This window comes from Mauremys mutica, chromosome 8, assembly GCF_020497125.1.
Source record: "Mauremys mutica isolate MM-2020 ecotype Southern chromosome 8, ASM2049712v1, whole genome shotgun sequence".
In the NCBI taxonomy this organism is placed as follows: Eukaryota; Metazoa; Chordata; order Testudines; family Geoemydidae; genus Mauremys; species Mauremys mutica.
The window spans coordinates 101,687,606-101,711,546 of NC_059079.1; the positions used below are offsets into that span (position 1 = coordinate 101,687,606).

The 23,941-nt window shown below is 44.8% G+C and overlaps 1 protein-coding gene and 1 long non-coding RNA gene across 10 annotated transcripts in view; both read right to left on the minus strand.

Moving 5' to 3' along the window:
* Window positions 1–917: 917 nt before the first annotated feature.
* LOC123376405 lies at window positions 918–3,209 on the minus strand. The gene is made up of 4 exons (XR_006581774.1): window positions 2,986–3,209; window positions 2,017–2,147; window positions 1,675–1,830; window positions 918–1,065 (listed from the first exon to the last, which is right to left on the minus strand). It is a non-coding gene; the product is annotated as an uncharacterized LOC123376405 (long non-coding RNA).
* A 3,415-nt stretch (window positions 3,210–6,624) lies between these two features.
* Window positions 6,625–23,941, minus strand: part of KLHL3 (kelch like family member 3) — a 70,192-nt gene continuing 52,875 nt past the window's right edge. For 8 of the 9 annotated variants that reach the window (XM_045028489.1, XM_045028494.1, XM_045028490.1 and 5 more), the window contains 7 exons: window positions 20,643–20,760; window positions 19,740–19,937; window positions 17,584–17,685; window positions 13,717–13,845; window positions 9,835–9,975; window positions 9,501–9,644; window positions 6,625–9,186 (listed from right to left, as the gene is read on the minus strand). In XM_045028489.1, the coding sequence (XP_044884424.1) occupies window positions 9,158–9,186; window positions 9,501–9,644; window positions 9,835–9,975; window positions 13,717–13,845; window positions 17,584–17,685; window positions 19,740–19,937; window positions 20,643–20,760 (861 nt within the window). In that variant the 3' untranslated portion in view covers window positions 6,625–9,157. The remainder of the gene's footprint in view (window positions 9,187–9,500; window positions 9,645–9,834; window positions 9,976–13,716; window positions 13,846–17,583; window positions 17,686–19,739; window positions 19,938–20,642; window positions 20,761–23,941) is intronic. The other variant, XM_045028491.1, reaches the window with a different exon arrangement.

The window sequence follows — 23,941 nt, forward strand, 5'->3', positions numbered from 1 at the left end:
TGGGCCCTCTGGGTGCCAGGACAGTACAAACAGTAGCAATAACGAGAGTGCAGCAGGTTAATGTGGGATGCAGCTTCATAAAGGGTTTATCAGTCCCTCTGAGATACTGTGAAATTCTGAGGTGCAAAGTTGCCACAGAAAGGTGCTGACGCGACGGGCGTAGGAGGCTGTCTCTGGCGCTGGAAATTCTTCATGTTCAGAATAAGGGAACTAATTGTAGAGGAAGGTAAAGGAACACACATCCCTATCCACAGTGGTTTACTGGGTAATTGCAGGTCTATTAATTCTGTTTGAGTGCCCAGGGCATAATGCATCGTACAGTTCCGTCACTGAATGCACCTGTGTTTGCACTGCCCAGCGCCTGCGCTGCATGTAAAGGGACAATATATCACCTAGTTGCTACACAGAGGGACAAAGCTCAAGCCCCCAGCTCAAGCAGGATTCACACTGGGAGAGGAGCTAAAACCACCGCAAAGCCATAGAGGAATTTCTTCTGATCTCCGCTGAAGGACACCCTCAGAGCAGCCACTCACCTGGGAACCTGAGCATTGCCCGGCTCCCCCAGCTCTGCCTGGAAATGGCTTTCCTGTCTGGAATATTTTGCCCATTGTTTAGATGTGTGGTGACCTCTGGTGGTGTAAGCATGAATTGAAAACCTCACACAAATCCACCCGTGCTGACAATCGCCACGCAGGCTGCAGCAGTATCTGTTTAACTATAAGGCAGCACATCGCTCCCAGGTGCTTTACCTATGAACAATCACCTTACTCATCCCTCAGCTGCTGTGAGAGGTTCGATTCACCCTATCGCTGGAACCTCCTATTGGGTGATCTACAAAGTGTACTCCAATTTCAGCTGGGAATGGAATACCGGTACTCCCAGCAGGGGTACGTGCCATAGGCTGTAGCATTACTAGAGAGGACTGGGTACAGGAAACAAGGCCCAGCTGTGCGCCTCACAGTTCTTCACCTTGCGTCTAAGAAGCTTCCACTTACCTTGGAACAGGGTCTGCAGAGTTAGGTGCATCCTGAAGCCAGTGCTTAGATTCCTAGGATCCGTCCCTTGCTTGTCAAAGGAAGGAAGGGGTATTAAACACACCTCCACCAGAGGAATTTGATTTAAACATGGACACGCCCTATGGATTTTGAAACTAAGTGAAAATCTGTCCTAGCTTTGTACAGCACCTAGCACAATGGGGTCCTGGGCCGTGCCTGGGGCTTCTAGGTGCTAGCGCAATAGAAATCATTCATGAGTAACTGTCTGCACTCAACTGATTGTCTAGCGTGTTTGCTCTATGCATGGGCTCTGCCTCCAGCTTTAAAACGCTCAGTGTCTTCTCTCTACTCACCCTCCCATTCCCACAGGGAAAAGGACATTTGTTCTGGCAGGAAAAGAAACAGGACCTACAACCACCTTTTTACTCCCAAGCCCTCCTGACTAGTCGCATCATATTTCAAATACTGGAGTCACCAAGGATTTGGTACCAGGGGGTCAAACCCTAATTTGAAGTCTAATTAGTCTTTTGTCAGGCAAAACTCCCAGACTTTACCGAGGGCTAGTTTGAGGAAGGAGCTCAGCATTGGGTCCTTGGTTAGGGACAAGTGACAAAACACTTTTCCTGATCACTGTAACTTTACCACAGTCACAATCCCACCCGCCCCCACAAAATCCTACCTTCACTCCTATCCTCTGGCACAGAGCAATGTTGCATCGACATCCTCCATTTGCAGCCTGACAGGTCTGATTCTGGACAGACTGGTACATCTGGTTAAACAGCAGTGTCCATCAATGGCTTCCAGCAAAGAGTTACTCTGCCAAATCTACAACAGACTGTAAGAGTTAATTAGAGAACGTCAATGAAGTGCCTATTTCCAGCACTGCAGCCCCACAGGGAGCATTAAGAGAACAGACAGCATATATGCGCGCATGCGGTCTATGTACCAAGGTCTCTATGGCCTACCACAGGATCCAAGGATCTGTTTCAATTATGTTGAATCACAACTCTCAGTTCCTTACCAGAAAACTACGGTGGAGTTTGGGGATGTCCTTGGGTATGCTTCTGTTCTGCATTAACATACGCATTCAATATTTACAGGTATCTTACGTCTAGCAAAGTATATCCAAAGCAGTTGCCAAGAAGAGAATGCCTAGGAACAAGCCAGGAGAAATTAAAGTCGGAGCGGATTATATTAAACACAAATTCTCTCACGGAAAACGGCTATGAAGCACTAAGTGTTTTTTTGGTCTAATCCTCAGTCCAGAGTAAAAACACATCATTCAAAAGAAATGAGTATGTGTTTGATTCAGTCACTAGAGTTTTTGCCTGGACCTGCCCCAGGGTTGGTGGTCAGCATTAGCTCCGTCTGTCCCCACTCTAACAGGAGCTAGGTGGGATGCAGAGGTACAGGAACTAGAGAAAGGTAGCACACTCCATGCTGCACAAAATCCTCCAGCCAGCCTCAGTGCCCAATAACAGGTTTCAAAGGGAAATCTCAGCCATTCCTCCTCAGTGGAAAGGCCAGTCACCATGATTTGGGGCCTTTAAAGAGGAGGAAAGGAAACTGGTGATGGGAAGAAGTATCCTCCATAGAGAGCCCATGAAAATTGCATTAAAAAAAAAAAAACAAATTCAACACAGCCCTGCCTATGTACTTCAAAACCATGACCTAGAGAAACCAACCCCTATAGTGTTCACCGTGATCACAAGACAGGCACATGACCCAAGGGTTGTGATGCAAGTACAGTAAGAACATTTTTCTTTTATGAGGGGCAAGAGGGGACGGTAGAGGCAGGAGGGGAGGGATAGCTCAGTGGTTTGAGCATTGGCCTGCTAAACCCAGGGTTGTGAGTTCAATCCTTGAGGGGGCCACTTAGGGATCTGGGGCAAAAATTGGTCCTGCTAGTGAAGGCAGGGGGCTGGACTCAATGACCTTTCAAGGTCCCTTCCAGTTCTAGGAGATTGGTATATCTCCAATTATTACTTACTTAACTGTTGGTGCCTCTAGGATGATTCTCAAACTCTGCCTGAAAATAAGACCTGAACAGGGTGGCTAAGATTCAATCAGTGCAGTTAAGGCCAAACCCTAGCACCAGCGCACACAGCGCGAGAGGGCGACCTGTGCAATCAGGATCACTGCAGGAGCCTATGAAGGAAGGGGTCCTTTCCTCGATGCGGCTGAACCACTCCCAGCATCGCCAGCTCTCCTGAGTGGTTGTGACCTGCAGCTCTGCACATGTATCCCAAGGAGCATGTCCCTCACCCTGTTGTAAACTGACATAACAATGGAGAGTCTGAGAGCAACCTCTACTCCAACCAACTTGAGACACAGAGCCTTCAGATCTGTTGCAGTGACCACGGACAACGTGGCAATGCTGCAAGCAGCAGGTAGGTCACTCAGAACATGTTACATGTTTTCAAAATTTTCCTCAGTGGAGGATGCTTCCGCATGTACCATGTAAAACAATTAAAAGAATGTTCGTAAAATGATTTTTAAAAAAAATTCTGTGGACTGCAGAGGGAATTCTATGGGAGTCTTCGATCGATTTCCAGGATTCTTGTCAGTCGCCACAGCAATTTAGTTTATTTATATCAAACTGTGGCCCGAATCCTGTAATGGGCTCCAGGTGTAGTAAGAGTCCATTTGTGCGGCTCAAGTTGCGAGATCAGAGCCTGTATATACTGCATTAAAAAAAAATTAAAATCCCATCCCTGCACCTCAATACAGCCATGCCTCAATGTCACAAATCAAATTGACCAGGAGGAATTTCATTAGTCAATTTTTATTCAAATGAAAGCAAGTGTATTGGAAACTATAATGTAATTTCCTGTTAAAGTTCTAAGTGTTTCTATGAAAACCATTTCTTGAGTTGTTTGCCAAAATGGACAAGACATAAGTCAAGTGAATCACTTCACAAGAGATTTGGTCCTTGACACCTATGCCAAAAAAAAAAAAAAAGAGACAGGTTTAAGGAATCAACCAGCTGACTGTGTCGTAGCATCAGCCATTATCCTGACAGTCTGTTTTACAAAAACAAAACTCTGTAGCCAGGTAAACTCTTTCACGCTCTTCCATTATTTTAAAATTATTTTACACCTAAAACATACAAATTAAACCTTAACATTTCCTTTTTGCCACTGCAGAGGGACATAAAATAATTTATAATCTCATAATCAAAGATAAGAATAGAAAAGATTAATGAATTCGTTTCACTTACTTCCACACTATAACACATAATATATTCCCAAACACTGTAGTTTGGAGCAATAGATTATCCTAACATGGATATTATTTATACACCCATCCCATTTTGTGTGTGTCTGTTAAAATCAACGGTGTAAGAGCCCTGACATTAGATAGGAATCCCCCCAAAGTTTTAAACCACAAAATGGAGTGGGCTGTTGAGCCATTGCTCCTGTTTGATCAGTAGGCACCACAAATTGCTGAATGGTTTACCTTGGTCTTCAAATAGCACAAACAAGAGAACAGTAGTCAGCTTTCATTGAGTTGCCACGCAACGTTGCCACATGTCTTTATGGTAATTACAGAGCTTTACCGCTATATATAGAAAAAGGATCTAGATAAAATAAACAGAAAATTGGTTTTGATCACCCCAAATTACCTATTGGTCCCAAATAGAAAATGTGGCGCTGATTCAAAACTCACTTTAAAAAACAACCAAAAGACTTGAGGCAACCAATTATGTTGGAAGTGACTTTGCATTTGCACATAAACTTCTTGACAGGCGTTTGTCTGCAGGAAAAGCAGTCAGACTCTGTATACATCCTAGATCTGAAGAAAGCTTCCTCACTCACTGGGGCCCCAACAAGCCACCCTTAGGGAATCCAAGGGTACCTCTAAACTACAAACATTTTAGTGGCACAGCTACAAGCTTTCCGTCGCTGTAGTAAATCCACCCCCTTGAGAGGCAGTAGCTAGCTAGGTTGACCGAAGAATTCTTCCACTGACCTAGCGATGTCCACATCAGGGGTTAGGATGGCTTAACTACATTCCTCAGGGGTATGAATTTTTCACACCTCTGAGCAACACAGCTAGGTCGACCTAAGTTTTAGGTGTAGACCAGGCCTAAGGCCCTGACCCTGCAAAGGGATCAGTGCTCAGCTTGGAAAGAAATAAAAAGGGCCTTGCAAAACCTCCTGCAGTTATCAGATTTGCTTTCATAATTAGGTTTGGGCTCAAACACATCTCACTACATTACAACCCAACCAACTGCAGCATTCAGTTCATAGGAAAGAGACTGAAAATGAAACTGACTAGAGTCAGCCTGGTTTCCTTGTCTGAGCTGAGTGAACAGCAAAGATTAAATCCACAGCAGAAAAGGAGAAAGTTGAATTAGCCATTTAAAATTGATTTTTTTTTTAAATCTAATAATCTACGATGTTGTTCTTCGCAACTGAAGTAATGAAATCATTTTAAATTCATAATGTTGAACCCAGCAGTATCCTTTTAATGTGTTAGAATTAACACGAGAGCAAAGAGAATTTATCCCACCTTAGTTACAACGCTGAAATTTCTTGTGCAGAAAATGTTCAAATTCACACCCACATCACAGCGGGCAAGAACTGCATTAGAGTGTAAGAATTTGATACAGAATGGAACATAACGTCATCAAGGACAATAAAAAGTAATCCAAAAATTCTTAAAAATTATCTTATAAAAATATTTACATTAAAATTTGTTAGCTCTAAAGCAACATTTTCAGTCCTAAAAAAGGCAATATTTGAAACGATCTGGCTCAGGTGCTCAGAATTAATACAAACAGACCACACATCCAGTAAGACAACTTCAAAAGCATTTTTAGGAGATATTACAAGTGGCTTGTCATGTGTTACAGATGCTGATATTGCATAGCTGAAAAACGAGGTCACTTGACTTGCATAACGCTGCAACGTTAGAGAAGGAAGGAAAGAAGCATCATTTCCTATTGATAAGAAACAGCTTTGGAGACAAAAACACAATTAGTGATCCCGGACCAACTATCAGGGTCCTAGCCATGTCCAGTACGCACATGGGGCTAGTGGTTTTCCTTAGGCCACGTGTATGTGTAAATGCCATTTTCGAATAGCAATAAGACACCAAAACCCACTGTCCCAAAAGATGAGTGCACCAATTCCGTAGTTAAAGAGGTTCAACCTTTCATCTTGTGCATTATAACCCCATGTGAGATGTTCTGGAACTACTCAAAAATGCACTGCCATGGGCTATGGAATTAATTTAAGAATTACTTCATCTTACGTAGTATTGGACAGACAACCCAGAGCTGACGTGTAACGGCTGGTGAGTAGCTATTTAGGGATGAATGCTGGTGGCTCGGTGACGTGTGACAGGATCTCATTTGTCAGGGGTGAGGATGCCTCTTAGGGCCTGAGCCAAAGCCCGCTGAAGTCCATGGAAAGACTCCCATCAATTTCAACGGCCTTTACATCAGACTCCTGGCAAGCAAGTTATGGAGCCAACACAACAGTAAAGCATCAGCTGGCAGAGCCATTATTTTTACTAATTTCACTGATTTCGTTCGGATATACAGATTGTGGAGCATGGAGTGAGGGGTGGAGGAGGGTTTATGGGAGGCTCTGCTTGCTTGACTTATTTCCAGAACCCCCTCACCCGACCCACAACCCCCCAGCTGCCAATATCAATATTGTATGCAGTGTAGTTGTAGCGGTTGGGATGATGTGCTAACTACTGATGCTAAACCATCTGCTCCACCTCGCTGACGGCTCTGACACTCCGAGTACCTTTCCCGGAGCTGAAGAGCTCCGTGAGGCTCAAAAGCTGGTCTCTCTCACCAACAGAAGTTGGTCCAATAAATGGTATTACCTCGCCCACCTTGTCTCTCTAATATCAATACTGTCATTCCAGTGGGCAGTTCACCTTTAGCTTTTCAACACAGAATGAGTGGATGCTACTGAACATTCCCCAGAGAGGATCAAATGCCCCGCTCAGATGCCCTGTGCAGTGCTCCCACTGAAGTCAATGGGGCTGAGCCACAGGCATCCAGGTTAAAGGGACACTATCACCGTGCATTTTTGAAGTCTACTTGGGCTTGTCTACATGGAGACTTATTGCACAACAAGACAGGGTGTAAATCTACAGTGCACCAGCCTGCTGGGCACATGGACCCTGCTCCCATGCGCTAGAAGTTCCTTAGTGCACTTTGTTGTCACAGCCCGTTAGCGCATGGCAAACTAATGCAGTGTAGATTTATACTCCAGTTTGCCATGTAGACAAGCCCTGCATTTTAAAATATTCCCCTTCCTGATCAATCGCCCTTTAAAATCAGCACATCATGACTTATTTTTATATTCTTTAAAAACCATTTTAAAGGGTTTTTCTACTCCCATGTTGATGTTTCTAAGGGCAAGGGAGATACTGAAAGCTTTTTGAGCAAGGAGATATTGAAGGCTTGTCTACTTGGGAAAACTGACCAGCAGAATTAGAACGGTATAAATATTCCGACAGAGCTGTAGTGGTATAACTCCCAAAGAGAATATTGTAATGCAAGTAACTTCTTCAGTAAGCTTAACCCGCCTCCGAAGCAATATAAGCTACACTAGGAAAAGTCACTTTTATTCTGGAATACAGTCAATGGATGGGTGAGGTTCTGCGGCCTGCAATGTGCAGGTCAGACTAGATGATCATGATGGTCCCTGCTGACCTTCAAGTCTCAGTCTACTTTGGGAGCTATACCGTTATAGCTATGCCAGAATATTAATACCGCTGTAATTCTGCAGGTCTATTTCCCTGTATAGGAAAGTTCTGACTGGCTCTAAGGGAAAACAGTGAAACTGACTCTACCAAAAGTCCTTGTAGAACGCACAGTTATGTGAGATGTGGGGGGAAAAAACTCAGAGGAAACCTTTTATTCCCCTCTCCCTGCCCCCCAAACATCTTTCAGGACCCTTTGGTGTTACTTTGAACTACAGCAGATACTCAGAAGTGTGTCATGATTCCCAGCAGCAGGGTATGCTGGGAGTCACACATACAATTTGCAAGCTGACTCCATCCTTTCAAAGGGAAAACAAACTAGCAGGACTTTGGTACAAGTGAGATTATTAAAAGTCACAGCAGAGCCCAGCTTTCACTGTTTAAAATCCCTTTTTGGAAGGATCTTATAAAGGCTCCTGCTAACTACTTGGTATGGATGGAAGAAAGTATTTAACACAGAAAACACTTTAAAAACGAGAACAATGACACTGAAGAATACGATTTCCCTCTTCTGGAAGCGTTAAGACACTGTAGGCATTTTATCTTGGTCTTTAATCACTTCTTGGGGGGCGGGGAGGATTATTTGGCTGGATACAGGCGAGACCTGTCAGTGACTCAGTAAGACACACCTTTATGTTTAAATGCTCTGTTCCAAAATGGCCTTGAAATGCAGGACACAGAGGTATGACTTTCTTCCTCGATTTTTAGTTCGAACAGTACATGTTTTATGGGAGCAATAAGCCCCTCCAGAGCAGCATGTTTCTGTGGGATTAACAACCTATGGGTGGTGGGGTATTCACCTTTCTCTGGGCAAGCCGCTGCCCAGCACATCCTATCCTGTATTTAAAAGCAGCTATGTGACTAGCAAAACAATCATCGAAAGTACATCTCCAATCATATCCTAAGTGTGCTAGGGATACATACAGTTGTCCAGTGACATATACACATGTGACTGAGACAGCGTCAAACACAAGCCAGCACCCTGATCCAGTATATTTCTGATGATTGGTGGTTAGAAGATTCCACTGTCAGTAGTAAGTTCCAGGAGCAGTGAGTAAATAGCTTAACTCAAGGTGTGTACAAAGTATCAGTAGTGAAGACATTCAGTATATTGGTTTTTACTCACATGCCCTACAGTAGCATTTTGTTTCACACATGAAATTCAGTCTCTCCGGTATCAGTTTAAGCACAATGTTTATCCCAGGAAACCGGCTGTTCAGAGAGAATTGATTGCACCAAGGACAACAAGCAACACCTTGGAATTGGCACGTTGCTGCACTATCCACGGAAAGGGAAGTTCTTAAGGCAGCACTTGCCACACTAGGAGTTCAACAGCAATAAGTTGGATTTAATCAGGTGTCAGGCATCTCCTCGAGAACACCCACTGAGATTCACTTCACTGCTGCTCCTTGCATTAGCTGGAGTAGGTGTCACAATGGTTTATGAATCACAGCCACACCTATTGAGAGAACGGACAAACAGACCTCACGTAAGCTTCGGCGCAACTGCTGGGTTGTGCTGCAACAAGCACATGCTGCAAAGCCTAAGACCACCAGCTAGGGCGTGCAAAGAAAGTCGGCATCCCCAATTCTGTGAAGAGATCCTCTCCAATGGAAGCCCTGTGGGGCATCAAATGAAAAGACCAAGCGGCCAAGAGGCACAGTCCTCAGGTTAAGGAATAGACACTCCTTGACCTGGTAGGAGCAGCTGGGCACATATGTGGGAGCTGGCACGTCCCGAGTTCTGTTCCCACCTCTTCCCCTGACTATTTACCTGCATAACTTCTTCCAGTGCTCATATTCGTTGGCAGTAATGTCCATTTATCAGTGACAGGATTATAATACTCTACAGAGGCCAAATTGCAAGAACCATCATCTCCTCCAACCACATAGAGTAGCCCATTCACAGCACACACACCTACGAATAAAACGGACACACAGTTAAACTCTAGATACTATATCCGACTACACCCCCCACCTTTTCTTCATTACAGGAGCCTGTACATCCAAAGTCTTGCATTTTAACAGTGTTCACGCAGTACCATTAAATACACTCCCATGACCGAAGAAACAAATGAAGATACAGGCAGAACACAAACAGTGGTTACCTGCATTTCTTCTACACATGTTCATGTCTGCAACTTGTTTCCAGGTATTTGTTCCTGGATCATAAACTTCCACACTCTTCCTCACCAAGGGACCATCGTGCCCTCCAGTAGCATACAGCTGTCCACTGAGAACACCGACGCCTGCCAAGCAGAGAAGAGAATTAGCCAGACCCGGACAGGACAGACATTTCACATCCTTAGCACCGCAAACTTAATAGGGCTGTCTAGTGTGCTGGGTTAGTCGTGTCCATAATGCAGATCACACGTTGAGAAAGAGCGCGAGAGGGTGTCTGTCTCCTGGACACCTCCCTTCCCATTCGTGATTGTGGAACAGCATGACTGCAGCCACAACAGTTCTGTATACGAGCAGTCACGGTGGGAAGGTATTTACTGCATATTTAGCTCTCGCCCTCATGTGCATTTGCCTTTTTGAAATGCAGGTTAATCACATGGTCTATATTTTGCTCTTCATTTCTTCCCCTCTGCCCCAGCTGTTCTGTCCCCCCAGCTGCTCTGTCTGCTGGTTTCCTCCACCTCCTTTGCACTGACCGTTCTGTACTTGGTTCCCTTCTCCCTTTTCCTCTGGTCACGATGCCCCAGCTACTGAAACCTCTTCTCTCCCTCTTCCTCCCGTGCATACTGCCTGGATGCTTCATTCTCTTCTCCCCCGAACCAGAGCCAGTGTGTTGTGTAGGGCGACCCCCGAAAATAGTCCCAATGGGCTAGCACCGCCTCTGCCCTGGCTGGTGATTTGGTGGCTCCAGTCCAGCTCATGGCTCCTCTTTTAACCTGAACATCGCTGCAGCTGCCCTGAATAGAGACAACTAAGCTGGCTCCTCCTTGTCTGCCACTACGTTCGCAGGCTCTCTGGCCTTGACCCCTGTAAGGGAAGCAGGTGAGCCAGCCTCACGTGATCAGCCAGCTATATGCACTGTACCAGTGGCCACAGACGGAGGCCGGGAGCCACTGTTTTAGGTGCCTTTGACAATCCATGTGAATTAGCACATCCAGCAACTTACTCTCAGCAGCAGTGTCAAGACCAGTCAAATGAACCAGCCAGAATGTTAATAAAACACAGACGGCTCCGAAATGCACTAGCCAGAGGCTCCACCGCCCCATCTCGACCTCTAGGGCACGGGGGGGAGGGGCAACACATTCAGGTTGTTTGGGGCAAGGGAAGGAGTTCGAAAGTCAAATGCCCCCAGGGAGCTCCCTGCTAGCCAAACCCTCTCTTTTAAGCCAAGCTCAAGTGCCTCCAGTGACTAGCAACTGCAGTACAGCGACACGGGGAGAGGAGCGGTTTTAGGCAAGCAGGTCCCATGGTATAACACATCAAAACATCCTAGTCTTAATGCACTGAAAACCAATCAGCAGCAAGTTCAGATCCTAGAGCAGGGCTGTAACGTGCCCCTCCGCCAGCAGCAGTTTCCAACGGAACGAAGCTGCAGCCCCCACCTTAAACAAGGGACCCGCTGGTTTTTAATTGTGTTCTTGTATTTCACCCTCCACACCTTGCTCAGTTAGGTGCCTGACCCATATCCCATAGATGCACTAGGGATATGGGTCAGGCACCAGATTTAGGATGTGCTGCAATAACTGATGGGAAAAAAAGCTAACAGCAGGAGAGAAATTAACCAGACTGAACGTGAGTAACAAAAGGCAGAAACAACCACCTACAGAGGTGGTAGCTGTGCTGCCCCTGACCTACCAACATCATTTCTATCCTATCAGACCTCAGTATTAGCCAAGTGGGCCTCATTCACATGTATGCCCCAATCCCTACTACACACCTGGGATGGTTTGGACCACCTCCAGCTGAGTCAGAAGAAAGCAACACAGATAGATGTCAGCAGCCAAACAAAACTGCCCTAGCCCATGGCAACTCTCTATTACATACTGTATTCAACTTTTGCTCGCCAGAGAAACAAACCTATCAGCAATATTATGCCAAATTCCAGGTTCAGGGGAGTAACTCTGGATTTGGCCCAGTGTGTGTGTTCTGATCCTGTGATTATTGGGAGACAGTGGGAAATGGGCAGAATCGTAACTAATGAGAAAACACGTGTTACACTTGGGAATATTCACACTGGAATTGCAACCCTTTCTGAATCATTTTTTAGATATTAAGTGCAACCAAACGTTTAATAATCTAACCAGCTTCTTTGAGGAAAAATAAAGTTAGAAATGTCCCAGCCAGCCTAAAAATGCCTCTGCACCTGCAATGCCTGTAGGCTTCCATCTGCATCAATGCAGGGTATGTCAGATCCAGAGAGAGGACATCCCTTCCAGGAATGAATGGGATTCTTTACTGTTGACCTCGTACACAGAAAGAGGCCTGCCGATGCACTGCCAGAATACATGTATTTTTTAGTCTGTATAGGGCCTGAAGCTAGCAATCCAAATTAAACTGCACCTATCCGGTATACAGGAGAACTTGTTTCCCAAATAACACTAGATGGCAGCATTGAGCCAACGATGCTGGAGGCACTGAATGTTTTATTTATTGGAGTAGTGTTATACCGATAGTCACTTTTTATTGCTCTAAGTAGTGAATTCCATTACTGGCATTTTCCCCTGAGAAGAGGAAAATTCACTGCCTGTTTTGGTAACTGCCGTAATTTGCTGCACCCTCATATCCAGTTGAGGAAAAGAAAATGAACAGTATTCAGCAGGAAATTGAGAGCATGTTCAGAATATTAGAGACTGTATTCTTTCCTCTGCGTTTCCTATTAGAAGTACGTGTAAAGCAGGACTCCCAGCACAGTCAGTTTAATAAGGAAACTTCACCAAAAGCAGAGATTCATTATAACCAGAATTGCTATGCACGTTGCCATGGACTGACGCTGTGGGATATTCATTCTATTCCCCTGTAAGACAGGGTGGGGCAGGTTCAATGGCCCTGCATAGAGGTGTAAAGCTCTTTTGCTGACTCCCCCTGATGTCAGACCAGGTGGGCCCCATTAACTCCAACCTAGGAGCATTAAAGGGTTGGCATATCAGAGACAGAGGTAATTAGAGGCAGGGGCAGAGAGAGGTCCTGCAGAGAAGAGTGCTACAACCAGTCAAGGAGAAAATTCTTACTGAGGCTTATGCGCTATTATTTCAGCTAGTTATAAAGGCAAGCCCCTAGGAAAGCATTGATTTGGGGCCCTAGTCAGTGTGTATTTGCAGTGCTAGGAGCAGGGTGGGAACTGCACCTTATTAAACACTATTTCACTATGTTCACAATCAGCAAAAGTGAGTTTCCACTGCACGTGTTACACTATAATGATAAAACTTCTATAGCAACTTTCATCCAGGGATACAAATTACTTACGCACTGTGGCTCAGTATTGTTATCCCCATTCCAACAGACTAGGAAAAGGCACTGAGAAATTTAGTAACAGTCAAGAATGGAAACAAATCCCTTGTTCCCTGTCTTCTACAATCCTCTGGCCTGTCCACTCATTAAAAACTGGGTTAAGATGGAGCACTCGTTAAGCTGGAATAAATTGCTTTAACTTGGTTTTTAGGTCACTCGCTGCAGGTGAATTTTGATCTATGAAACACTTACTATACAGTGACCTATGGAAATCAAGAGGAAGCCCACCGGACAAGAAATGAAGTGGTGGAAGGTGCAGTCAGAGCCTGGCTTTCTGGTCCCAGGGCTGGCCATTAGAAAAGCTGTCTTTTTACCATACGGACAAGGCAAGTTTGATATGGAAGCTACTCAGAGACAATAGACGTGATGCCATTTCTCAGAGTCAGAACTAGCAGCCCTATAACACACCTTCTTCACTTCCTCACCATGCAGTGACCGGAAATAAAAGCCGGATGTATGTGAATTAAATGCTTCCGAGAAGCGGGGAACAGATTTATTTAAAGGTGTCTCAGAATCGATACCTGCACCACTGCGCCGAGTGCTCATATCAGCAACATAGGTCCATTCGTTTGTAGCCGGATTATACTGCTCTACGGTACTAAGGCACTGACGTGATGCTCCATCATAACCCCCCACAGCATACAGCTTACCTGCAAGAAACACACACGGCACAGACTAATCAGAAAGAAATGGGTGCATTCAATATCCGAGGATAATAGGGTACATCATCAATCATTTGTAGACTACCGTAAGTTTGTAGACAAACCAATTGAGACTGGGGTGCCATTGGATAGGTCTCGGGGGGGGGGGGCACTCTAATACACAAGGTAGAGCATATTTACCATTGATGTGCCCATTTTTAAGTGGCTAAGATTAACACGGTCTCCGCAGGGAAATGCAGGAGGATGGGATCCCAGAAGGCCTGAGTTCTAATCCAGTTCTACCAAGTGATTCACTGCACCAGATTCAGAGGTAGTGTGAAAACACAATCAGACCCTCAGCTCTACTAACAGCCACTTCATGATGTGTAAGGGACTCTAAACTGCTGCAGCTGATACACCCAGGAACCCAGGAGAAGGAGTCCATTTAAAGCAGGTTTTCACCTGCTTTAACCTTACATCCTCCCATTCAGTTGCTAGATTTTCTGTCTGTTCCATACGTTATGCTGATGTATACTCTCTTATATTCACTTAGCCAAATGCAGAGGTGATGCGTAAAGGCAATATACTGCAAGCTACATATTAGTAAGTGGACATGAATCTAACTGATTCAGAGGGAGACTAAGCTAGTGTAACATACAGAACTATGTGGAAGTGTCACCTATTTAGGACACTATCGCAACCATGAATTTGGCCAATTATGTTGCCTTGGGAACAACATTCCAATTTCTCGGCTTTCATAAAATGGAGCTAATATTTACCTCACAGTGGTCTTACATAGGAGTTAAATTACATTCACCTCAATAGCACCTTCCAGTTTGAAAACACAGTGCAGTATTTAAGATGCCATAAAAGCGATAAACACGGAACAACCTACTCTACCACAACAGGCAATGGTTAAGAAACACGAAATCCCTATTTTGAAGAATCCTCGCCAGTCCAATGTGAGCTGATGTCACTGCAGCTCAAGGTTGTCTGCTCCTTTGGACTGAGCGTATAGCATCATGTTGTGCTGACGCATGCCAGGGGCCACGTGTACGACTGGGACCCCCAACCAACGAATAAAAAGACAGGCATCTAGCGAGGCTGCATCCCGGAGCAGCATTGTCAACAAAATAATAATTAAACTCTACCCTCAGTTTTTGCCCAAAACCCTCCTGAGGTGAACAGGATTACAGGACTTACATTCTGTGAGGTACAACATGGCCCTAAATGGGTTGCTCACCCCTTTGCTCCGTGACCCTCCTGCTGTCCATTTTTACAATCACTCTGGTCTTTTCCACCATCTTCTTTCCCTAACGACTTTACAACTCTAAGAGGCTGCAGGTTATTTTCCTTCTCTCAGCGTTATCACACACAGCAGGGTCCCGACCACAGACCTTACACACACAGCACCACTGACTATGTGACCATGCACATGAGCAACTGCTGACTCATGCAAGTGAGAGGTTCACAAGAACCAGAACCAGCACCAGTCGCTTGTTCCTTCTATCCTGTTTCATACTAAGGGACCCTGGAAACCTGTGTCCTTCCAGAGGGTGACTCTGGTAGTGACTTTGTTAGCGGGGATTATCACATCTTTCCCAATGCTGCTCCTGGGTATCATCATCAGCGGGTAACTGCTGGAGTCTGGGGATTTATGGGGATTTTTAAGAGTGTGCCACAGGTGCCGAGGGCTTACGAGAGCGTGAACTTTTGGTTAGTGTTCTATACATCTCAATAAATAGATACTGTCTAATTTCACTTTAAACACCCTCCCATAAGCCTTGCCACCTTTCTCCAATTTGCAATGTAAAGCATTTAATTATCCTCTTCATTTTAATCTCAGCAGTACAGGGTATTGAGCTCACCCATTACAGAGGGGCCCTGAAAAGCCCTTTGTACCAATTGAGTCTCAAATTAAGCACAACTGAAGTGTGGTGGGGGCCCATGCACCAGTCTCAACCTCGCCTAATATGAATGCTAATAAGCCTGCCTGCACTCAGGTGCTGGAGGACACGCTGCCTTTCTTCCTACTGGTGAAGACCGGCTGAAGTCAAAGTCAGTCCCATCACACTTCACTAGCAAGATCAGTTTCTTACACTTCCATACGTGCACAGGTAATTGTTACGGTCTCTTTAGACATTCCATACACTTATTTGTGCAGTTACGTCAACCCAGCTGGTGTTTTAGGTTAACAAATCAAAGCAGGAAATAATTTGGTGCCGACTGTGCTCTACCAAGGTAACATTTGTTGGTCTGCATCAATTATTAGATATTGTCAATAACTGTAGGCACCGCGTCAATTTTCATCATATCCAGTTTCTGTTGCTAGAACTCTAGGGATATTGTTGAACTCCAGGCAGTGGCTTAAGCCCTATGTCAAATTTGTTATTAGTTCCTGATGATTTAAAAACTGTTCAACTCCAAGACACTTGGCTATTTTTGCTCCAGAGGGTCTACACATGCATTTGGTTTGCCTTGTTTAAAAGAAAAGTTACCATAGTATTTCTTAAATCTCTGTTAAGCACTCGAACTGAGTATGACCCACTTTAGCTTTTCATAAGTATCAGTGTTTACTAAGCACATCATAAGCATATGAATATGCCAATAATCAAGGAAATTATTACTAAAATCCACAAGCAGTTTTTAGCCGCTCTATCACTACTTAAAGAGAAACTGACTTCAGTTCCTCTCCTCCTCCACCTCCCATTAAAAAAAAAAGGTCCAATCCATTCCCGATTACTGGCCAAACCAGCCCACTTGCAAACCCAGGAACTGGAGTTTGTAACATACTGGGGGTAACTCCACCAACCAATCGCTACATACTGTACTAAGGGGAGACAGCTACAACCCACTGCAATTAGGGCTACATAATAAAACCACTGCCATGAAGTTCCACAGAATGGAAAGAAATTCATATTCTGAAGTGATTGTTCCCCTGGATTCTAAGCAAGGTAAAATGAAATCAACCCACTTGGCACCAGATCTCAGGACTTTCATACTTACATGTTCATGCTGATGGCTGTTTCAACAAATGCAACTGCCCTTTATCCTTCCCTGCCCCATCTCCGAGCTGGCATGGTACTGAAATTTGTTACTGTAAATTCCCTATTTACGCACAACACAGGATGGGCAATGCAACACGCGAGTCCGATGCACACAACTGCAGAATCTTATGGTTTTGTTGGCAGTGCGCCCCCCCAACTAAGGTGCCAGGATTTTAACTGCGCTTCAGTCTTCATTTTGGAGGGCAGATTTTTAAATGTCGTCTTCTTGCGGTTGCCATTGTCTATCACAATACTTGCTGATGACCACAACAGAGAAACCCTCACGGTGCCTTGTTTCACGGACCAGAAATGTCTCAGACAACGTTATTGTCCCAGCAAAAAACTAAGAATGCCCCACGCAAAGCAGGAGAGGTGTCCAGCTGCGGTTGGGCCAGCATCAGTATCAAGATCCCGTGCCATGTAGCGTGGATGGCAAGACATGCAATAGAGAGACTATTCAAAGTTGCAGCAATTTAGTCACATTTAAAAAAAAAATCTTTATCATTGAACAAACATCTAGAATGCAGCTTTTAGAAACTGGCCTGGCTTGTTCCTGTGCTCATCTGGCAACAGGTTACCTCAGGGATTGCTTGGAGAACAGCCCCTGCCCCTTCGCTGCAGGAACTCAGACTTTAACCATTTGTGTTTTCGTGTTAAATAGTAGTATTCAAGTGACTGAAAGGGCTGCTATTATTCTTACCCTCCACAACTCCAACTCCAACACTGCTTCTTCTTGTGTTCATAGGAGCCACAAAAAACCACTCATTGGTTTTATAGCTATAGGCTTCTACTGATGCCAGACCTAGTTAAAAAGGGGATACAGAGGTTTTCTAATTAAAAAGATTAGCATTGTACTGTTCTCCCCCTTAGGAGACGCATCTCCCCTGTGACCTGGACTAAAGTTTCCCAAGGTTCTCAATTCCTTTCCCGCCCCCATGGCAGTTGCGTGGCCATTTCCCAGCTAGGCAAGGAAAAGCAGGTTGGTACTGGCCCATCAGTGCTGCTCCTTCTGCAGCCAGGAAGATTGCTATTGAGCCTTACCAGAGGACTCCCTGTCCAGGGCTGCACCACTGTTAATGTGCTGGAATAAGAGACTGGATCTGGGGCCTAGATCTCGAGCTCTTCAGCTGGAACAGTCCAACAGCGAATGTCCTTTCAAGCAGCATTCAAATCAGTCCAATGCAAAGATTTTAAAAACTGCCCCTTTAAGCCGTCAGAGGTTGGCTCATCACAAGTTTGTAAAGGTAACTGGCAGCTTGTCTACATTGCAAAGTTATACCAGCACAAGCTAAGTGTGAACTGAAACCACTATGCTTACACCGGGATAACAGCCAGGCGGGCATTCTTATTCCAGTACAAGAGTGCTGGGTTTTTGGTTTGGCTTGGCTTGTGTTACTTTGGCAAGGGTTTAAAAAGCCTCTCTTATTCCAGAATAAGTGTCCACACAGGGAGTTCCACCAATATAACTGTATTATAGTAACTATGCCAATATAACTGGTAAAACTCGCCTGTGTAGACAAGCCCTTCGGAAAGGGCAGTTAGTTTTGCATAAACACCCAAAATCTGGATGCTTATCTGAACTTTCTGAAGTGCACAGGTCTCAGAAATACAGCTGGAAATACAGCAAAAGCAGTCTCCTGCAGCAGCTTCAGCACTTCCCCTTCCAGTCTTGGGCAGAACCTGGAAGCACTGAAGTGTGCAAAATAGAAGGACAAGGAAGGGTGTGGGAGAAGTGACAAGCAAGTATTTCACCTTGACAAGTTCAGAGAAGGCTTTTGTTTAATCCAAACCAGTTTATCCATCTCCATTTAAAACAGTACGAAACTATGGTCAATCTGGGGTTTGAACTAGAGCTGGCCAAATACTTCAGAACATTTTTGTATTAATGTTCATTCAAATTCTTAAATAAGGCTGCTCTGACTGCATTTGTGCTGCATTCTGTGATCACTTTCCATGTATGTTCCAAGTGAACAGTTTACTGGAAAGAACATTTACCTAAAAAGGAAATTTTTAGTGTATACTAGAGAATAGTTACAGAAAGCTAATCAGGAGTATTTACACCAGAAAACTGATTCTAAGAGAGAAGTTTTAATCTAACCCAATCCAGAAAGAAAACAAGACCATATGACCGCTGGCAAAACCAAATTAACCAACACAGTTGAAAATTTCAGTATAAATGCAATTATTTTAACAGCTCACCTGCAAACTACAGCTCAAGAAATGTTTGCAGAGATCATGGTGGGCAGAATTTCAGAACAATTAAGGCATTCAGGAAAGAGGCAGAGTTTTTAGAAATGAACTATTTGCTCAGCTCTAGTTGGAACCATTCAAGCACAACTGCAAAGCGAATGTAACTATTATTTCATGGCTAAAAAAAGACCCTGACAATAATACCAATACTTTCCAACAGTGAGCTGCCTCTGAAACAAGCACTTTAAAATATCTCCATCATTTCCAATCCCATCTTCGGTAACCAGATCTACTAGCAAATCAGGATTTTTGCTGTTCCTGTGGATGGTCACTTAAAGTGAATGTCAGTGAATAGCAAGAGCCCTACAAAAACCAAAGATGTTTGCTATGAAAACATTTCCCTTTGAAGCGTCAATTCTTGTTGAATAAATTCTTACTTTCTAGAGGGAAAAAAATAATAAGCACAAGATGTCAAAACACAATGCTAGAAACGTAGGTGTGGAGAACTGGTCGGAACTAACTGCTGTTTTCTACTGCGAGGGAATTTGCCGTTCAATGACAGCACTTTCAGCAGAGCTCTGCATTCCCTGTGAGAGACCTGGAGAACACAGAACTAGTACAATATCCATTTCATTTGGCTGCCTGGCTTTTGTAGCGGGAACATACCAGTGCTTCCATCAAATCCTCCCACAGCATACAGGAGTTCATTCAGCACCGCTGCCCCCAAAGTGCTTCGTCGTTCCTGCATGCTGGCAATTGACGTCCACTGATCCTTCACGCCGTCATACACGTCTACAGTTCGCACTCTCAGAGAGCCGTTAAACCCCCCGACCGCATAAACGTTGCCTGCCATAAACACCACACCTGTTAGAAGGGGAGAGAGAGTTAAGTCTCCGAGTTAGGTTTAGAGATCAGACCACAGCTACAGGTAGCTTGGAAAAGAGGGGCCATCAGATGGCTTTGTTGGTGTTTGTAACAGAGAAGGGATGAATAGGACATTTGCAAATGTTAAGCATTTACTTGTTCTATACGACCATCAGATCTGATGAAGAGGGAACGTACAGATTGCAGGGAAAATAACGCACGTCACACACAAAACCTGCTAATTCTGAGGTGGATATGGGACCCAGCTAATTTCAAGGTGCCTCAGCGGGGGAGAAAAGTATGGCTCCGGAGGGCACTTCTGGATGCTGGATGGTAGGGTCAGATAGATCTCCAAGGAGGAACAAGTTTCAACCCCACATACCTCACCTCTGCTAGGAAAAATCCCTTCTCTTTCCAGCTGCAAGTCCAGTGAATGACCTCTGTTCCCAGCTCTTTACTGGAATGCCAGCAGGTAAAATTGGCTCCCACTGTGAAGCCAGGCCAGAGGAGATGGGAGGAATAGCATAGAGGAAGTAGTGGGAGTGAGGTGGCTTTGTGCCCATTTGGTGGAGTGAAGCCTTCTCCTGGATCTTAGTGGGTGGCAGAGCTGTTGGTGGCTGGGAACAGAGAGGGGCTGACTACACTTTTCTCCCCTAAGGAATTTAGTGGGAAAATCATGAAGGCCACTGGACATGTTCCAATTACCTGCTCTGCATCTCCGGGACGGAAGCTCAGCGACCTGCTCCCACCGATCCTCCTCAAAATCGTAACACTCCACGCTCCGGATGGCTTTGGGCGCTTGCCCACCAACCACAATCATTACCTTGGAGGGAAAAAACAAGAGAAGGGAAACCCTGAGGTCAAGGACTGTTTACACAGCGGGCTGCATCCTGCAAAATAAAAACCGCTACCAGAACCTAGTCAAAGTGAGCTATGTTGATGCCTGAGGGGCTGTCTGTGCAGGGAGGAGGGGAGATTTTTCAAAGGCATAAAAGGGTTGGTCCCTTTGGGAATCTGCCCCCAGAGGACCTATACACCTGGGAGTACAGCTTATTACATATTGTTTAGGGGGAAAACCTACAAGGAAAGCAGGCTTTTGTGCTTACGCTGACCTCAATACACGTCAAACGATTCCCCCTCACACAAGCTGGTCTGCAGGCAGTTTTTCGGCTTGCATCAGGGTGCTCCAGCCCACCAATTATCATTCCTCAAGCAACTCAACTGGGTCAGCAGAACTTCAACGGCCCCAAAGACTGCCCAAAGTTCTTTGCATTCTCCCCCTCTGGCAGATGGGATACATCCCCCTTAAAAAAAATCTTGCTCTATGGTCAATCTCTATGGGGTTGCTGTGCCCTTTTCCTCACTCTAATGCAATCCCTACGTTTTCAAATCCCCACTTATGGGTCTTGCTCAGAGGACACAAAGCACAACATGGTTCTTGAGGGACAGTTGGTGAGAGAGAAGTGCTCTCTTTTAGTTGGACTGGATCTCTGGGATCTATGCCCATACGACAGGTTAAATACCACAGTTAGTAGTATTGCAGAACTATCACTGAAATCAGCCTCTGTATCAGATGACTGGAAGGTAGCTAATGCAATGCCGATTTTTAGAAACAGCTCCAGAGGAGATCCTGGCAATTACAGGCCAGTGAGCCAAGTGTCAGTGCCAGGCAAACTGACAGACTTATAGTAAAGAAGAGAATGATCGGACACACAGGTAAACAATTTGTGGCGGAAGAGTCAACACAGCTTGTGTAGAAGGAAGTCATGCATCACCAATTTGTCTGAATTCTCAGAGAGTCAACAAGCATTGGAATAAGGGTGATCGAGTCAATATAGCATATTTGGGTTTTCTGAGAGCCTTGACAAAGTCCCTCACCAAAGGCTCAAACTAAGTAACCATGGGATAAGAGGGAAGGTGTTCTCCTGGATCAGTAGCTGCTTGGAAGATGAGACACAAAGGGTATGAACAAAAAAAGGGGCAGTTTTCACAACGGACAGAGGTGAACAGCAGGGTCCCCCAAGGATCTGTATGGAGACCTGTGCTGTTCACCATATTTATTAATGAACTGGAAAGGAGGTAAATAGAGAACTGGCAAAGTTTGCAAACACCACAAAATTATTCAGAATAATTAAGTTCAAAGAGTTAGAGAGATTTCACAAAACTGGGTGACTGGGCAACAAAATGGTAGATGAAATTCAGCGTTGATAAGAGCAAAGTAATGCATATTGGAAAATCCCAACTATCCATATATAATGATGAGTTCTAAACTGTTACAAAAGAAAGATGTTGGAGTCACCATGGACAGTTCTGCTCAATGAGCAGCAGCAGTCAAAAAGGTTAATAGTTCCTAATATACTGTTAGGAAAGGTATTAAAAAAAGACAAAATATCTTACTGCAACTGTATAAATCCATGATGCACCCACACCTTGAATACTAAGTCCAATTCTGGTCGTCCCATCTCAAAAAGGATATAGCGGAACTGGAAAACATTCAGAGAAGGGCAACAAAGATGACCAATGGTATGGAACAGCTTCGATAAGAGGACAGACTAAAGATTAGGCCTTTTCATTTTAGAAAAGAGACAACCAGGAGGATATGATAAAGGTCTATAAAAATCATGAATAGTATGTGTGGGGGGAAAAAGAGAAGTGTTATTTACCTTGTCACACAATACACTAACCAGGGGTCACCAAATTAAATTAATAGGCAGCAGGTTTAATACAAACAAGAGGAAGAACTTTTTCCACACAACGAACCTGTGGAACTCATTGGCATGGGATGTTGTGAAGGCCAAAAGTATAACTGGGTTCAAAAAAAGAACTGGATAAATTCACAGAATATAGGTCCATCAATGGTTATTAGCCAAGATAGTCAGTGATTCAACCCCATGCTTGGGGCAACCCTAAACTTCTGCCTACCAGAAGCTGGGAACGGAAGATGGATGGATCACACCATAACTATCCAGTTCTGTACATTATCTCTGAAGCTTTGATATGGCCTGTTGTCCAAGACAGGATACTGGGCAAGATGGACCAGGATCTGACCCAGTATGGCAGTTCTTATATTCTTATGCAATCGGGATTTCCCCATGGACTCTCCCTCAAAACCTTTCCCACTGCGGCAGAAAAGTTGTAAAGAGACCTAGAGATTCAAGGAAATCCCCCATTCCCACCCTGCCAAGGAAAAGGAACCAAAGGGAATGGAAATCGTTGGGCTTTAAGGGAGGAAATACGTATCTGAAGGCTAATCAGACATACTCCTGGCTGGACGTCCTGTCTCCCAGGACTGTCGTAATAGAATTTTCTCACATGACCTCTGAAGATTCTTTTTCTAAGTTTATCCCCCATTTTGTAACGTAGCCCCAGCCATGGCAGCCCTGCTTAATCCAGCAGCCCATCACCTCCTTTATTTATTTATTGCCCACGTGCCTTGTCACATTTACCTTTGTCATGCATAAACCAACGCAGCATTTCTTATCCCCCTGCAGACACCACAATGCACCAGTGCTCTCAGTGGAGAAGACCTCAGTGTAATTTCAGTGGCCAGACCACCGTTTATTTGCTGTTTTCATAGTTATGCTGACCAAAGTTGATGCTGATAAATAAGTGAAGCACTTCAGATAGACCACCACCCATGCTGGTGGTGATAAATAAGTGATAAATAACTCCAGGTGGACCACTCTCCCAGAAAGCACCATTTCTGTGTAAGGGATTAGAGTATTATGGGGGCTCTCAAACTTCATTGCACCACGATCCCCTTCTGACACCAAAAATTACTACACGACCCCAGGAGGGGGGACTGAAGCCTGAGCCTGCCCAAGCCCCACAGCCCAGGATGGGGGGCCAAAGCCCAAGCCCGACCACCCTGTGCGGGGGAGGGGGGGCAAAACTGAAGCCCAGGGCTTCAGCCCCAGCAGGGAGCATGTAACCTAAGCCCTGCCACCCAGGACTGAAGCCCTCAGGCTTCAGCCCCAGGATGGTGGGGCTCAGGCTTCAGCTTT